The sequence below is a fragment of the Betta splendens genome, chromosome 12 (assembly GCF_900634795.4).
Source record: "Betta splendens chromosome 12, fBetSpl5.4, whole genome shotgun sequence".
In the NCBI taxonomy this organism is placed as follows: domain Eukaryota; kingdom Metazoa; phylum Chordata; class Actinopteri; order Anabantiformes; family Osphronemidae; genus Betta; species Betta splendens.
In genome coordinates this window covers 4,728,056-4,743,671 of record NC_040892.2, presented here as the reverse complement: position 1 = coordinate 4,743,671, position 15,616 = coordinate 4,728,056, and the positions used below count along the sequence as shown (strand labels likewise).

Here is a 15,616-nt window from a genome sequence, read left to right as displayed (position 1 = left end):
AGTTGTATCCTTCCAATTACTGTTCTACTGGACAGACTTCAAACTGGCACCTGGGTACGTACTCAAATGTATCTACAACCAAACAATGTCCCTCTGGGATCAATATTAAAAGAGTTTTTTGAATCTTGAATCTTGAAACTTTAGTTACATGCCCAAGTCAGAGGCTTGGGGATCCTAAGCACTATCTGCATCAATCAAAATACCAATTACAACTGGTTTAGGCTTTGTAAGAAAAAAAATCTATTAAAAACTGAACAAAGTGAACCACAGCAAAAGTCTGGCTTTTATTGATAAAGATAAAAAACATGACGCATACAAATTAAAGTCCACCCACAGGCCTCCTTTTTCAGGGGGTCACATAAAACATTCTGACAGGTGAGGGTCAAAGTCATAGTTCATGTCAATAAACTGACATGTTTTGAAGGAAATAATGGGATCTAACAGCTTCACAGGTTGGCAACAACTTTGGACTTAAAGCTACTGAAATGTGCCCCACAAAAAAAAATAAAAACTCTCAAGAAGCGATATATCTAAGGTTATCCATCAGTATGATCAATGTCCTATGGCCAAACTTCCTCCTGGCTTTGACACAGATGGATAGCTGCAGAATTTATGTAATGTGGACAATGTCACATTATTACAACTTGAACAGTTTCAGTATTAACGCTGTGGTTCTGGCAAAGAACCAGACATGGTTCCAGAGTGATGGACGGAGAAGGAACCTGGAACCAGCCTGCAGAGGCTCAGAGATGCTGCTTCACATTGGTTTGGCTCTAACTGCAGCATCAGCAACATCTGGGCTGAATGTGAGCAGATATTTACTGTATCGCTGTTTATCTGCCTAAACCGTCACCGTTTCCTGTGTCTCAGCAAGTGCTGCACGTAGCGACTGATGAAGCGATTTGTGAGGAAGCTCAATGTCTTAAGACCTTTCCTGCCACACGTTATTACGTCTTTACAGTGGTTAAATTGTAAGATACACAGGAAGAACATTCAGATTGTGACTCTGGCGTCACGCAGAGATCATAAGGCAGCAGCTGGACACAGCATCACTGCGTTGATCCCAGGTAACGTTCCTTCACATGTGTGCGTTCTCTTGGTTCATCAGGGCCCGTGAAGTGAACCGTCAGGGTCTGACTGGGTTTGATCCTGCAGTAGGTGTCGGTCCATCAGCAGCTCCACATTGGGTCGGAGCCACTGATTCGGTTCCGGCTTCAGTCTGTAGAACTGGACCCCTGAAGACTCCAGGGGTCCTGGTTCAGCGTCATGTTTAACATGGGTTCTGACCTGATCTCAGCTCTGTTTGCTTTGCAGGTCTGTGTCTTAGATTTCCTGGGTAAAAAGTATGTGTTAAAACCCGTTCAGCGGTTTCAGCCAAAGGACAAAATGTCGTTGTGACTCCAGGAGGTTCAGCACATCCATTAGTTGTAGTTCAGTCCAGGAGGAGTCTGGTCTCGTTCCCTCCTTGTCTCTCAGTAGAGCAGAAACCTCTGAGTTAGAACTGTGTGTGTGACGTTCGATCATGTTCAGGCTTCACTTACTGGACAAATGAACAGTTCAACCAGAACTTTATTGACACTTTATTAAACTCTGTTAATTTCCAGTTTATCAGCGAAGAATGAACGAGAGCATAATTAACGCCACATCGTTGATTACTGGGCACTACAACATGTATGAGAATTATAAGAAGATAGAAGAGGTTTCAACGTGGCTGATCGTCACCATCGGCCTCATCCTGATGCCCGTCGCCATCTTTGCTCTTTCCTCTCTGGTTCGTCTGTTACGTCCTTCACTTCCTCATGTTGACAGTTGCTCAGTTCATTGTTAAAGACCCTTAAGTCCAATAAGTGGTGACACTAAGCTGGTGCTGTTGTCTTCATCCCGAACAAGTTAGAACTGACTGATAATAAAACTAAGTCATGTCTTGAATAAAAGTCCAGTTAATGCAACTTAACAACATTAAATCTGCAGGTGAAGAAAGACAACGTTGCTCCGATCTTCGTCATCAACCTCCTGGTTTCTGATGTCGTTCAGCTCTGTAGCTTGATCCTTTTACAGACAGATGGAACTGTCTCTTCTATTGGTGATTCCATGTACAGCTTCAGTGTGGTGGCCAGTGTGGGCTTCATGGTGTGCATCGCTCTGGAAAGGTAACTTCCTGTACATGTAGAACGTGCGTCCATCATTTCATCACTAGACGATGGTGGTGACCATCGGCTGCTGTGTCTCTGTGTTCCAGGTATCTGGCCATCGTCTGGCCGCTGTGGTACCGAACCAGACGACCAGTCAAGATGTCCCTGCTGCTCTGTGCTGTGGTCTGGACTTTTCCTCTGTTTTACTTACCTCTCTCCAAAGTTATGGTTTCAAACGGTTGGTTATATTTATACTTTATCATTTCTGGCATCCTCCTCCTCCTCCCGCTTCCTCTGCTCGTGTTCTTCCTGGTTGGGACCCTTAGAGCTTTGTCTGCCTCCATCAGTGTTCGTGCTGAGGAAAATCGTAGAATTGTTGGACTTCTGGTTCTGGTGCTGTTGATTTACACACTGTTGTTCCTGCCTTCCATCATTTTTTACTTAGTACATCCTCGTGATTTGGAGGTGCATTTTGTTGCTGTCCTTTTCAGTAGACTCAATCCCATTGCTGACTTGTTCATGTACATCTTCCTCAGAAAAGGGGCTGTGAACCATGTTTGGTTCTGTCTTTGTTGTTGCAGAAAGAACAGAACTATTCATCAGTCCAGTGGTTTGAATGTTGATAAGACAGTCACTACAAATTTGTAGTCAGACAATGAAACATTCTTAGGTTATTCTTAGTTTACACCTTTTGTCAGGTGTGGAGAATTCGGTAACAAATATCCCATAAAATGTTAAATATATGTTGTGTGCATGGAGACATTTTGTGTTTCTTTGTATTCTCTTCTCTCTTGTATTCTCTTGTATTTTAGCTGAAATAAAAGTTTTTTTTGTGCGTGTGTGTCCTGCCCAGCAGTTTAACAAGCAGCATGTATTAAGTTTTTATTAGTCCTTAGGGCAGCACACTGGGCAGCACTGTTGATTCCTGGACATGTTCTCCCTGTGTTTGCGGGGGTTCTCCTGCTTCCTCCCTCTCCTAAGACACACAGTTGGGTTCAATGGCTATTTTCCATTGTGCGTGATGGTTTGTCTCTGTGTGACCCTGCAATCGGCTGGATAGACTCCAGCAACCCCACATGGGAGTCAGCGCTAGTCCTTCCTAAATATTTGATGTTGCAGAATTGGTGGACAGGTTAAGTTTGTGTAGTGGAAGGTTAACTTGGATTTTAAATGTGAGCTATCAGAACATTTAATGTTGACTGTTCTGGAGATGTAATGAATCTGATCTCAGCTCTTTACACGAACAGGTTAGAACAGAAAAGGTTTCATTGGTGTTGTTTGTAAAACAGCCAAAGCACACTTAGATCTGATCCACTGTGGTTTGAATTTAAGTGTTCGTTGCTACGTGAGCTTTGATAACATGCCTGATTATTGCTGTTCCTGTAATGCTGATTGTTGTGAGATTAACCGTTTACGATGTGTTAAAAGCAAGCTGACTTGTACAAAAAATAAGCAAGTCAATATTAATTAAATGCAATACAATGATATGGGCTTTGTCTCATTAAAAAGGAAAGCTAAAAAATTATCTAGAAGCAACAAAGTACGCTATTGGAAATAAATATATTTTTAAGTTTTGTCTTCTCAAATGTTCACTCAGAATATTAATTCATTGTGTATTAAAAATATACTTTGCATTTGTATCCTTCCAATTACTGTTCTTTTGGACAAACTTAATATTGACACCAGAGTGCATTTGGGGATCCCATTTCTACGTCAATCAAAATACCAATTACAACTGGTTTCGGTGGTTTGGTTTGTTAAAGATTGTAATAGACAAGTTTAAGCGTAAAAATCTAGTAAAAAATTTGAACAAAGTAAACCACAGTAAAAGTCTGGCTTTTATTGATAAAGGAAAAAAAAACATGACGTATACAAATTAAAGTCCACCTACAGGCCTCCTTTTTCAGAGGGTCACATAAAACATTCTGACAGGTGAGGATCAAAGTCATAGTTCTGCTACTCTAAAAGGCTAATGCACAATAAACTGACATGTTCTGAAGAAAAGAATGGGATCTAATAGCTTCACAGGTTGGCAACAACTTTGGACTTAAAGCTACTGAAATGTGCCCCACAAAAAAAATAAAATCCGTCAAGAAGTGATATATCCAAGGTTATCCATCAGTATAATCAATGTCCTATGGCCAAATTTCCTCCTGGCTTTGACACAGATGGATAGCTGCAGAATTTATGTAATTTGGACAATGTGATGTTACATTATTACAACTTTAACAAACACAGTTAACGTCACTAACGGGGGGGTTGATGGTGATCCAACAAGGTCAAGTGAGGCTGTGGGGAGCAGCAGAGTGTTTAGGGGGCCATGACAATGGAATGTGTGTCAGAAAAAAAAACTGTGTATCCTATGAGGAGGCCTGGGGTAAATGAGAAAAAAAATACAAAAGCATTTCCCCAATTCTTTTATAAACGAACAGCCTTTTAGCGATAGTGGCGTGGTGGAGGGCTATGGGGCGGAGGGTGTCGTCTTGGGGGTGGACTATGGCGTGACATTGCATGCCGTGGAGGGGACTGATAGCGAGGAGGAGATCCCCTGTTATAGGGAGGTGAATACCGGCCTCTGGATCTGGAGCGGGACCGTGACCGACCCCAGTTAGGGGTAGTCCTCTCCTCGAAGACTCGGATGTAAGAAGTCTCGCCCTGCAAAAAGCAAAGACATTTGTTGCTTTAACCATCCAAACAATGAAAACATGGAGGACTTCTTATCATTGAAACTTACGAAATTTCCCCATTGTGGGACAATTAAAGGTTTTCCTATTCTTACTTGATGGGAACGGAACTCGGTTCGATCCAGTCTGCGTAGCGCATACTCCATGTCCTCTCTACGGAGAAATTCTACCACCCCCTCTCCATCTCGCTGCACATCAGCAAAGCAAACGTCTCCTGCTTCTCGCATGTGATCCTTCAGATCCTGCCAGCTACCACTTGGGGGCAAACCTAAAACAGGGACAAAGATTGTGACTTGGTAAAATAACTTGTTGTCAGACACTGAAAACAACTATAGCAACATTTGTCAAATTAATACAAATAGTGAGAGAAATGTAGAAGTTGAATTACATCAAGTGGACAAAGTATTTGTAAAAAAACTATTCATTTAAAGTCAAATCTTACAAATCTTCAATATAAAATAGAATATTCATTTTAGTTCTGAAACCACTCCACATATGCATGATTATTTTATGGTACCGACTTCAGCTGGATGTTAATGTTAACAGAAAAAAACTGATAAATGGTTTAAATATTTCATAGTATTCAGACCAGTATTCCACTGTGTTTGCAGACAAACTGTTAAAATGTAACTGGTCACTTTGTACAGATCAGTTCTAAAATATATATTAAATATGGCATAATTGTTGCGTGTAATGATATACAGTGACAAAATTACACCTACCAGTCACTAGAGTTGGTGTTTGGGATTATGCAGCCAACATGACCAGTTTCAGTTTACGGTTTGTTTTTCATGTGTTAAGGAGCTGACTTGACCTCATCCACTTAGTCCTTTTTGACCTCTGGTCCGCCATGGGAGACGAAACATATCTGCCTACGATTCTGACGTCCTCTACTAGTCCCCTCCTCCTTTAGTCCGCCATGAGAGAAAGCACAATCTGCCTACGATTCTCATGTCTTTCACTCCTTTAGTCCGCCATGAGAGAAAGAACAATATCTGCCTACGATTCTCATGTCTTTGACTCCTTTAGTCCGCCATGAGAGAAAGAACAATATCTGCCTATGAACCATGACGTCTTCTACTAGTCCCCTTCTCCTTTAGTCCTCCATGAGAGAAAGAACAATATCTGCCTATGAATTATGACGTCTTCTACTAGTCCCCTTCTCCTTTAGTCCTCCATGAGAGAAAGAACAATATCTGCCTATGAAACATGATGTCTTCCACCAATCCCTTTGTCCTCCAATCCGCCATGAGGGAGAGAGAAACAAATCTGCCTATGACTCTCAGGTCCACCTTCCTATCAGTCCCCTTTGACTTGAAGGCCGTTGTAAAAGATACAAATGAACTGGCTATGACTCACGACGTCCACCTACCAGTCACTATGACGCGGAATTCAGATCTCCGAGTCGGGGGTCCAAACCTTCCCCTAGGTGCTCCTCCAGTGCCTCCTCCTCCTCCTGGAGGACCAAATTTTGCACCAACAGAGCGAGGATACTCTACACGCAGCTTGGAGTTTCCATATCCATATCCATTCCTTCCATAGACAGCATCATCTGCATCCCTAAGAGAAAAGAGCAAATAACCCCTTACCAAGGTAAGCGTGACGCACTGGTGGACATAGACCTGGAAAGGCTGTCTCCATCCATTTTCTGCTCGCAGCGGAGATGAAATTGCACAGGGAATGTGATTGACTTGGCAATGAGCTTCCCAAAAACTCACCGTGGGTCCTCAAATCGAATGAAGGCAAAAGGGATAGTTCCCCTATTGTTCTTCAATTCAATATCCCGAATTTTTCCATATTTGTAGAAGAGATCCTCAATGTCTCTCTCCTGGACATCCATGGGAAGATTCCCCACATAGATCCGGCCATCGGACATGGTGGTTGAGTGAGTGGTACTGCTGACACAGAATAGGGGCACCTGCAGACTTTAAGATCACTTTGTATTTTCATAAATAGTTGTGGTATTGGTCCTTAGCCTAATTCCAATCCAAAACTTTGTCCATTCGCATCCAATTCCTTAAATTAGACAAAAACAAAACTCTAAAGCAGGGTTGCAGCCATGAGAGTGGTAAAGGGTGGGTTCAAGACAAAAGGACTTCGGATCCAAGCCTGAAAACTTTAAAACACAGCGTAATGAACGTACAACAATCTTAATAAAAAGGTTTTCAGTGTTGTGTGCAGCAAAATAAGCACTGGATGACAGGTGACAATGTATGTGTAATACATAAAAAGATCTGTTAAATATGTATTTTATTCATATTTACTTGATTTTGCGTCCTAAATCTTAAATGTTATCTTAGCACACTGTTTTCAAAGAACAGGGACAGCCAAACACAAATTTCTTCCATGACGTTAAAAACCTCAACCACCTTTCCGGGGGCCTTGAATCTTAGCATTAGCTGCAACCTCAGGCTAACAGACCAGACTTGCTTTTTAAACACCTCTGTGTTCAGCAGCTAAACACCGGGTTTCTCAGCTTCAGTTTATTTATTACATTGTTTTGCATCTAGAAGATCTTCCGACGTTTAACGTATCAAACATAATCTTAACGTTAAATCGGTCAACAAATATGGCTGCTAAGATTAATCCGAGCCCGCAGCTGCATTTGCTAACGTTAGCGTGCAAGCTAGAGCCACTTACACAGGATTTAAATTTGTAGGTTTTAACGTTACGTTGGTACGCAAACATGCATCAGAAAAAGTTTTTCATCGAGGGCTCAAATTAGCATTTAAAACCTAAAGATGACTATCAAGCTAACGCTACATGCTAAACTCGATTATCTTAGCACCTTTCTCTTTGTTGACGCTAACCACGCTAAAAAGCCACTGTTTCGAATAAAATGCACCAATACCGAACATACTAAGCAACAAATAATTTTAAAATACAAATTAAACCAACGTACATGCAAAATCTCTTTAAACAACGCTTTGGTATTACCTTCCAGAGCAGGACTGTGCACCTTTATAGATTTATGCTGCTGAGCCACACGCTGCGCTGCTTCCCTGTTAGTTAGCAACATTAGCAAGCAGCTAGCGATCTTCCTCTTTGACCTCTTCCGGCAGATAATAGGTACATTTTGTTCATTGTCGCCCCCTAGTGTACATGGAACAGCGTTTTTACTGCTCCATAGCGCATTTTAATGTGTAAACAGTAGTAGTAGTTCCAACCTCTGTTTATTCATATGTTTTGCATTAGGAATTTAATTTTCAGTCAGTTATTGTCCGTGGTTGCAGTATCTGGTGATGAACTGACAGAACTTGAAAACCTAGATAGAACTGGGTGTTTCATAAATGTGAAGCGTTGGAGTGAATTGTTCAGAATTATTCACCAAGAACAAAAAAACTTTTCCAATAGGATTAAAATAATTTAAATATAATTATTTACCCATAACTTTGGCCAGAGTACATTAAACTAACATAACACATTGCTAAACAAGTTAAGAATGAGTTATATTATTCAATACATATATAAACTCATAATCTCCAAACCACAATGTTTGCATAATTTATTATGACAGTTAAAAGGTTTCCAACACAACATAATAGGTTATCAGGCTAAAGGTTTGCATGCAGGAGAACTGTTTATTTGCAGTTCATTCAGGTTTGGCTAGAAACTAAGGGTTGTTGGGGAAAAGTTACCAGGAAACAGGTTATGCTCTCAGAGAGAATTTTCACAATACGTCTTTGTTTTTGCAGCAGTATTAGTTTCGGAGATGGTGCCTCTAGACCAGTTGTTACGCAACCTGTTACATAAGATTGTCCTCAAGCAATTTACTTGTTTGTGTGACCAAATAAACAAATAAAAAAGTTGTTGTTTTTAAAAACATGTAACAAAAATATTCTTTGCTCTACTTTTTCTTTACATTGACAGGAAATGTACTAAACATATGGTATGTGTGTTACTGAATAAAAACGACACGTACAAATCAAGCTGCAGTTAAAGCAAAGTGAAATACAGTTGTGGTATAATAACTAAAATACTGTCCTTGTACTTCCAAAAATGCACTTTTATTAGTGGTACTACTGGTAAAAATGTTTTCCCAGTGTAGCCCAAAAACTACATGTATTTGTTCAGTGTCCTATGGCTTGACTGAGTGGACAGTGTCATAGGAGGTAATTAAATGCAAACCTCTGTGTTGTGCTAATTAACAAATAATATGTGTTTACGTGCTGTGTACGTTTTGCACTATTATACAGACTGATGTTATCTACTAGGAAACATTTGGTACAAATGCATCTCTCATTGTTTGAGATCAATGCTTGCGTATTATTATTATACTTTATAAACAGTGCAGGTCATTTATGCTACATGTCCAAATATAGTAATAGAGAGGCTACGTTCTCCTCTGTGCGGTCAAAGAAGGGTCTCTTATCGGCGCTTGTCTGCACGTGACGCCGGACCCTGTGATGTAACACGTGGCGCCGCCCCGGCACGCGACGACTTTGGGCGCGCGCTCACTATAACGCAAGAAGTGCGCGGTGGTGCGTGGGCTGCCGCTCAGACAGGAAGAGGCGCCATGGCGTACGCCAAGCTGCTAGCTGCGCTCCGCAGGACGAGCTCCGCGAACCTGAGAAACGCGCACCTCTCGCTCGGAAGGTGTCGCCCGTCGGTGGCCTCCACGCGGAGGCGCGAGGACAAGGAGCAGCCGCTGGACGGCTGCCCCGTGGTGGAGGCAGTGCCGGTGGAGCTCATCAGCCAGAGCATCAAAGCGACCGACGCGCCGAGGAGCGAGATCCACATTGACTTCGACAACACTGAGGAAGCGTATAAAAGCAAAGGCAACCTGGAGCTGATCCGGAGTCTGCTGGTCTTCAAACTCTGCACCGTCGACGTGCTGGTCGAAAAGAACAAGGAGGTGAGATAAACAGAGCGACTGCCGGGGCCGATTCGCTGCTGTTCGAGCGCGTGCTCTTGGTTGTGACCTCTGTTTTTGTTCCCAGCTGATGGAGCTGAGCAAGAAGCTTCTGGGCCAGAGGCTGTTCGAGAGGCTGATGAAGATGACGTTTTACGGCCAGTTCGTGGCGGGCGAGGACCACAACGCCATCAAGCCTCTGATCGAGAAGAACCGGGCCTTCGGCGTGGGGGCCGTTCTGGACTACAGCGTCGAGGAGGACCTGACACAAGAGGAGGCAGAGAGGAAGGAAATGGAGTGAGTCCTGTTCACCGCCCTCACGAGGGTCTGAGCTCACACTATCTTGAGCGCTGCTCTTGTGCGCTAAAGCAAACACACATTTGAGTTAAACTCTAATCTGTGTCAGGTGTTCTCAAATGAGAACACTTTGGGTTGTGTAACATATTCAAATTCAAATTGCCTCTTGTGTAAGGTTCCCTGGGTCTCAGCTGGCACAGTTCTCAATGCAGCCCATTCCTATAAACGAGGTGCAAGTTCAACACTGATTGCATTTCATTTCAATAATCAGGCCAAAAAGAGTGGAGTTAAGTCCACATCATTTCTACCTTTTTATTTTCTCCAGCTGTGTGGACCCCATGACTAGCTCATTGCGTGGGACCCACGGTTCATCATGTACTAGTGTGTGAGCCAGCCCTAAACCACATGTACACAACGTGCTGCTAAAGGCTTAAATACAAGTGTTGGTATTTACTGGTCACGCCAGTCATCCAACCCCTGGTTATATTTTCACCACATAAACAAGCCTCGATCAAAATCATATGCCTCTTCTCACAGGGAGACGGTGGTCGGCTGCTATTGGTCGGCTGGGACTGACCCCTCTCCTCTGATTGGCTGAGCTGGCTCTCCAGTAGGAGGCTGGACCTCATGAATAGCCTTCTCACGCTGAGGCACAGGCACATGCTTGGCAGTGTTGCGCAACACAGAAGTTAAAATGAGCTTGTGTCTTTTAACAGGATTAACTCACTCAACCTTCACGGAAGTAAAACAAACACTTTGAGTGTGTGTTTGGTCATCTTTGCCAAGGCTATCTTCCCTGTCACAGACAGGGAAGCTATTAGCTCAGAGTGATCACATTACTTCAGTGTGCATCTCTAATGTCACAGCACGTGTAGACAAGTAGGCCAGAACTGCATGAAACTGTAAGTTCAACAAGATCATTGAGGTCTAATATAAGAAAGACTGAATAAATAAATAAACCTAATTCTAATCTCTCCTTTTCAGTTCGTGTGTTTCCGAAGCAGAAAAGGAAAGTCCAGGTGTGTATGTGTGTGTACGTGCTCTGTATAGAGCGTCTGCTTGCATCATCTGAGCTGCTTCATCCTGAGCTGTCATGCAACCATGTGAACATAACCTGGAGAGCACTGGTTATATCTGGCTCTAGTGGGTAACAGGAGAACAAACATGTTAAAGGGGTCATCGTTCACATAAAAATGCATAGAGAAATAAATGCACCTCGCCTGAAACAAATGTTTTATAACTCAAATTCTCAATCTCAGGCAGCAACTTTGTATTCTAATTTGTGAATGTCATCTAAATGGTGAGGATGCTGAGATGTTATTAAAAAATAATCTCCCAGGCGCTGATCATCGTGAGAGGAAGTACAAGGCTCATCGTCAGTTTGGGGACCGGCGTGGGGGCGTCATCAGCGCTCGCACCTACTTCTATGCGGATGAGGCCAAATGTGACAACCAAATGGAGACGTTCATAAACTGCATCAAAGCCTCTGGTTCGTGGCACGGGATCTGATAAATAATTAAGAAACATTTTCTCTGTTAGTTTGTATGAAAATGATAATGAAGTGACACCCTTATGATAGATGGGTTATGCCCCAGTGAGATAAATCCTTTTGTGTTTTCAGGTGGAGCTTCTGCTGATGGGTTCTCTGCCATTAAAATGACGGCTCTGGGACGCCCGCAGTTCCTAGTAAGTGGGAACTGAAGGACATTTTGTAACGTGGCTCAAATGCACTATTATAACCTGATAATGAATGTGTTCCAGCTCCAGTTCTCAGAGGTCCTGGTTAAGTGGAGACGGTTCTTTAACTTCCTGGCTGCACTGCAGGGAAAATCTGAAATGATGGTTTTGGAGCAGAAGCTGGAGCTGGACCAGCTAAAGGTGAGATAGTAGGTCTAATGCTGAGTAATGGACTCTCTCTAAGCAGTCAGTACTTCACAGAACATATATCTGTGTTTATTCATTAAAGTATTTCTCTTTAGGAAAATTTGACCAAGTTGGGTGTTGGATCTAGGGATGAAATTGACAACTGGTTCAGCGGGGAGAAGCTGGGTGTGTCTGGGTAAGAGTCCACTCATATGTTATGAAGGCATTTTACATAATTCTCTGGAGTCTGCAGAGTCACATGTCTTTGCATCCTATTTTCAGAACGATAGATCTTCTGGACTGGAACAGTTTAATAGACGATACAACAAAAATCTCCAATTTGCTGATGGTGCCAAACCTAGAGGTGTGTCCTTTGTGCGCGTGCATTGGTTAATCCATTTTAAAATATATTGAGCAAATTAATCCCCATTAAAAGTTAAACCAGTTTGCAGCAGCAATGCAAGACATTAGTTGTGAAGTTTGCTGTGGGAGTGACACTGTTTGAGTATCAGACGGACGTCCACGCCCAACGTGGGCCCTCGTGGCCGCGGGCTGATACCGTTCCTGTTTATCACGGAGCACGCGAGCGCTGAGTGGCTTGTTGTTGTGTGTGCAGACGGGCCAGCTGGAGTCTCTGCTGAACAGGTTCACCGCCGAGGAGGAGCGGCAGATGAAGCGCATGCTCCAGAGGGTGGACATCCTGGCCAACGTGAGCCCTTCAGGATGTGAATGAGGCGCTGGTTTATAGGGACCGGTCACGGCCCGCTCTGATTTCTGTCACCCTTCCGCTCCCCAGCACGCTCTGGATAACGGGGTGAGACTGATGGTCGATGCAGAGCAGACGTACTTCCAGCCCGCCATCAGTCGACTCACCCTGGAAATGCAGAGGAGGTTCAACCGAGAGAAGCCTGTTATCTTCAACACGTACCAGTGTTACCTGAAGGTGACCCTGCACGTTCCTCATCGCAGCTTTCACTGACAATTACACACATCCAACCATCTTGTGTATGAACCCTCATTGTCTTTAGGAAGCGTATGACAATGTAACCCTGGACGTGGAGCTGTCGAGGCGAGAAGGCTGGTACTTCGGGGCCAAGCTGGTCCGAGGAGCCTACATGTACCAGGAGAGGGCCCGGGCCCAGGAAATCGGCTACGAGGACCCGATAAACCCCGACTATGAAGCCACGAACAGGATGTACCATAAGTACGTGTTGAATTCTTCTTTTCGAGGCCCGTTGGTGGATTAGCTGCGCGTGTGCATCCTGAGCCTCTGCCCTGTTTGTTCAGGTGTTTGGAGTACGTGCTGGAGGAGATCGAGCACAGCAGGAAAGCAAACGTCATGGTTGCGACTCACAATGAGGACACCGTGAAATTCACCCTAGAACAGTATGTTCCAGACCCGGAGAAACGCACACACACACACACACACACACCAATATTTAAAAGGCCTCATTCATGTTGTGCTCAAGCCTTATTCCTATTGGACTGAGCTGATGCGTAATATTGCGTTCGGAGATTTCACGTGAAAGCTTCGTTACGTAACCGCCCTTGTGGAATGTGTGTTTCTGATTTTCAGGATGAACGAGATGGGCCTCTCCCCCACTGAGAATAAAGTTTATTTTGGACAGCTGCTGGGCATGTGTGACCAGATCAGCTTCCCGCTAGGTATGTTCCGCTCAGCTCACGCGCTAGCAGCCTATGGTGAAGCGCGGCATCACGCACGGCCCGCGTTACGCGATCCGACTGCTGAAACGTTGCTGCAGAAGTCAGCTTTTCAGCAGCGTCACCCCTCACCCTACATAACGTAGATCTATACATTCCATCTATAAATATCTTGGGAGCAAAGAACTCATTTCTCAATAGGCTTAACTGCTTGTCACCAAAGGTTTTTTGCGTGTCAGCATGACACGACATGTTTTTCTCTGTGGTGAAATTTTGCATTGTAGCCAAATGACATTTCTTAGAACGCTGTGTCCTCTTCATGTCAGATTTATGACAATCTAATTGTTCGCTTTTTTGGTTGTGGGAGAGTTCATCAAGTTAATCAGAGCTTCCATCTAAAGCAGCTCTCAGATATCGGCTGAACTCATCTTAACATATTAGTGTTTTAATAATCCAGTCTTTATTTACAGCAAGGTCATTTCTCGTGATTTTAAACCCATTTCTTATGGTTCACAAACAGGTCAGGCAGGGTTCCCAGTCTACAAGTACGTTCCCTACGGCCCGGTGAATGAGGTCATTCCCTACCTTTCTCGCCGGGCTCAGGAGAACCGCGGCTTCATGAAAGGCTCGCAGAGAGAGCGCAGCCTGCTGTGGAAGGAGCTGAAGCGCAGGCTGGCGGCGGGACAGATCTCCTTCAAGCCCGTCTACTGAGTGGCTCCACCACATGAATGTGTCTGTAAGCATTCCACCGTGTGACTGCACAGCCGCCGGTAGCTTCGCTCCTAGCGGCTGCTTATTGTCCTACCTACTGTGTTGGGTTTCGTTTAAATGGGAGTGTGGCGTGATATGTGGTCGAACTGGATGAGTTCTAGATCAAAACATAAACTAGTATAAGGAGCATTTTGTTTGAATGTAAAAAGGAAAGTGATTTAAAAAAAAAAAAGTAGGTCAGATAACGAGGTTTCAGTTTTTGTTTTGCTTGCTCTGCCTGCATGGTTTCATCTACACAGAGCAGACAACTGGAAGGAGACAGAAAAAATGCTGCTAGGATTAAAGGTCGCGTAGTTCGGAAACTAAAACAGAAGCTGTCTAAGTCTAAAGCTCTTGTGGACTTAGGAGGAGTGGGAGGTGCCATTTACGTGCAAGATTGGTGGCGGATGTAAATTAAAAATAAATGACATTTCTCAAACAGAATTTCAAGCATCAGGAAAAACAATATTTATTCCCTTGGAAAGATTTTATTAATATAAAAGAATCAAAGTATTATAAGACAAAAGGATTTTAATAATAGTTTGAATTTGATTAATATTTGCCTGCAAATATGTTTTTAAAGTTTGTTCAAGAAAGGCTTGTATTACAACACTGTAGATTAGAAAGTTTATTCACGATTAGTTTAACTGGACCTTATGTTGTTTTGTGCAAGGAAGTGTACTTGTTTGTGTGTTCAGTTCACTTTATCTTTTTTTTTTGTTGTTGTTCCAAAGTGCCTCGTCATATTTCTTGGAGACTACACACAAATGACAGTACAACTGGTTTTATTGGTTTCACTGCACAGTCGGGTTGTAAATACTTTTGTAGCTTAAACCGTGTTCAATGTTTCTTTTTAACCAACCTGAACAGTAGGAGCAGAACAGTAAGTCGGTCATTTATATTGTTTTTGATAGATATGCTGTTGGTCCATAAACATTTTTATCCATGTACGGATTCACATGATGACTTTCATTGACGCATAAATGTAACACGAACCAGATGATTTACTGTTGATGATGAAGGCACCGGCTCCTCTGGAGTGTTATTGTCATTGTCAAGCAAAATTCAAATGTTGTCTCAGTATTTAGTTCATCACATCCCGACAGCAGCAGCAGCTGCAGCCGCCCTGCGCTGTGGTTTTGTTTCTAGGTAACTTATGGACAGAGGAGCATTTGCATATAGTATCAGGTACATGCCATTTGTTTCTGCCAGTCAGTTTGTTATACGGAGGTTTTATGAAAGGCTGGTGGTTTCGGGTTGTCTAGTCTTTGAGTGTACTCCTCATTGGATGCAAGTTAAAATACATTTAATTATAAAACTGTATTTTTGTAAATAAAAACTTATAGCACTGTACCAGGACTTTTAATTGTGTGGTT

The 15,616-nt window shown here is 43.1% G+C and overlaps 3 protein-coding genes across 7 annotated transcripts; 2 read left to right on the top strand and 1 right to left on the bottom strand.

The window, feature by feature from the left end:
* Window positions 1–135: 135 nt before the first annotated feature.
* Window positions 136–4,248, top strand: LOC114867086 (G-protein coupled receptor 4-like). Its single transcript, XM_029169423.3, has 3 exons — window positions 136–1,771; window positions 1,972–2,150; window positions 2,240–4,248. The coding sequence occupies exons 1-3, from the start codon at window positions 1,619–1,621 to the stop codon at window positions 2,778–2,780; spliced, it is 873 nt and encodes a 290-aa protein (XP_029025256.1). The 5' UTR covers window positions 136–1,618; the 3' UTR covers window positions 2,781–4,248.
* Window positions 3,953–7,911, bottom strand: srsf9 (serine and arginine rich splicing factor 9). Of its 5 annotated transcripts, none has more exons than XM_029169427.3 (5): window positions 7,754–7,911; window positions 6,535–6,711; window positions 6,189–6,376; window positions 4,912–5,084; window positions 3,953–4,787 (listed from the first exon to the last, which is right to left on the bottom strand). In XM_029169427.3, the coding sequence occupies exons 2-5, from the start codon at window positions 6,690–6,692 to the stop codon at window positions 4,569–4,571; spliced, it is 738 nt and encodes a 245-aa protein (XP_029025260.1). In that variant the 5' UTR covers window positions 6,693–6,711; window positions 7,754–7,911; the 3' UTR covers window positions 3,953–4,568. The 5 variants fall into 5 exon arrangements, with proteins under 5 accessions (XP_029025260.1, XP_029025259.1, XP_029025258.1 ...); XM_029169426.3 differs by having other exon boundaries at window positions 6,535–6,734; window positions 7,754–7,889; XM_029169425.3 differs by having other exon boundaries at window positions 6,535–6,932; window positions 7,754–7,883.
* Window positions 7,912–9,150: 1,239 nt separating this feature from the next.
* On the top strand, window positions 9,151–15,593 carry prodha (proline dehydrogenase (oxidase) 1a). The gene is made up of 14 exons (XM_029169421.3): window positions 9,151–9,671; window positions 9,757–9,965; window positions 10,950–10,984; window positions 11,305–11,454; window positions 11,587–11,651; window positions 11,727–11,843; window positions 11,945–12,024; window positions 12,111–12,192; window positions 12,445–12,537; window positions 12,625–12,771; window positions 12,857–13,032; window positions 13,116–13,214; window positions 13,405–13,493; window positions 14,011–15,593. Exons 1-14 carry the CDS (start codon window positions 9,333–9,335, stop codon window positions 14,199–14,201), a joined length of 1,872 nt encoding a protein of 623 aa, XP_029025254.1. The 5' UTR covers window positions 9,151–9,332; the 3' UTR covers window positions 14,202–15,593.
* The last annotated feature ends 23 nt before the right edge of the window (window positions 15,594–15,616 follow it).

Excerpts from the sequence above, each read along its gene's own strand:
- prodha (XM_029169421.3), top strand. The coding sequence starts at position 9,333 with ATGGCGTACGCCAAGCTGCTAGCTGCGCTCCGCAGGACGAGCTCCGCG. Across the intron at positions 9,966-10,949 it reads GCAGAGAGGAAGGAAATGGA|TTCGTGTGTTTCCGAAGCAG; the intron begins GTGAGTCCTGTT and ends TCTCCTTTTCAG. Across the intron at positions 13,033-13,115 it reads ACGAACAGGATGTACCATAA|GTGTTTGGAGTACGTGCTGG; the intron begins GTACGTGTTGAA and ends CTGTTTGTTCAG.
- LOC114867086 (XM_029169423.3), top strand. The coding sequence starts at position 1,619 with ATGAACGAGAGCATAATTAACGCCACATCGTTGATTACTGGGCACTAC. Across the intron at positions 1,772-1,971 it reads TCTTTGCTCTTTCCTCTCTG|GTGAAGAAAGACAACGTTGC; the intron begins GTTCGTCTGTTA and ends TTAAATCTGCAG. Across the intron at positions 2,151-2,239 it reads GTGTGCATCGCTCTGGAAAG|GTATCTGGCCATCGTCTGGC; the intron begins GTAACTTCCTGT and ends TCTGTGTTCCAG.
- srsf9 (XM_029169427.3), bottom strand. The coding sequence starts at position 6,692 with ATGTCCGATGGCCGGATCTATGTGGGGAATCTTCCCATGGATGTCCAG. Across the intron at positions 5,085-6,188 it reads ATTCCGCGTCATAGTGACTG|GTTTGCCCCCAAGTGGTAGC; the intron begins GTAGGTGGACGT and ends TCCCTGTTTTAG. Across the intron at positions 4,788-4,911 it reads CCGAGTTCCGTTCCCATCAA|GGCGAGACTTCTTACATCCG; the intron begins GTAAGAATAGGA and ends TGCTTTTTGCAG.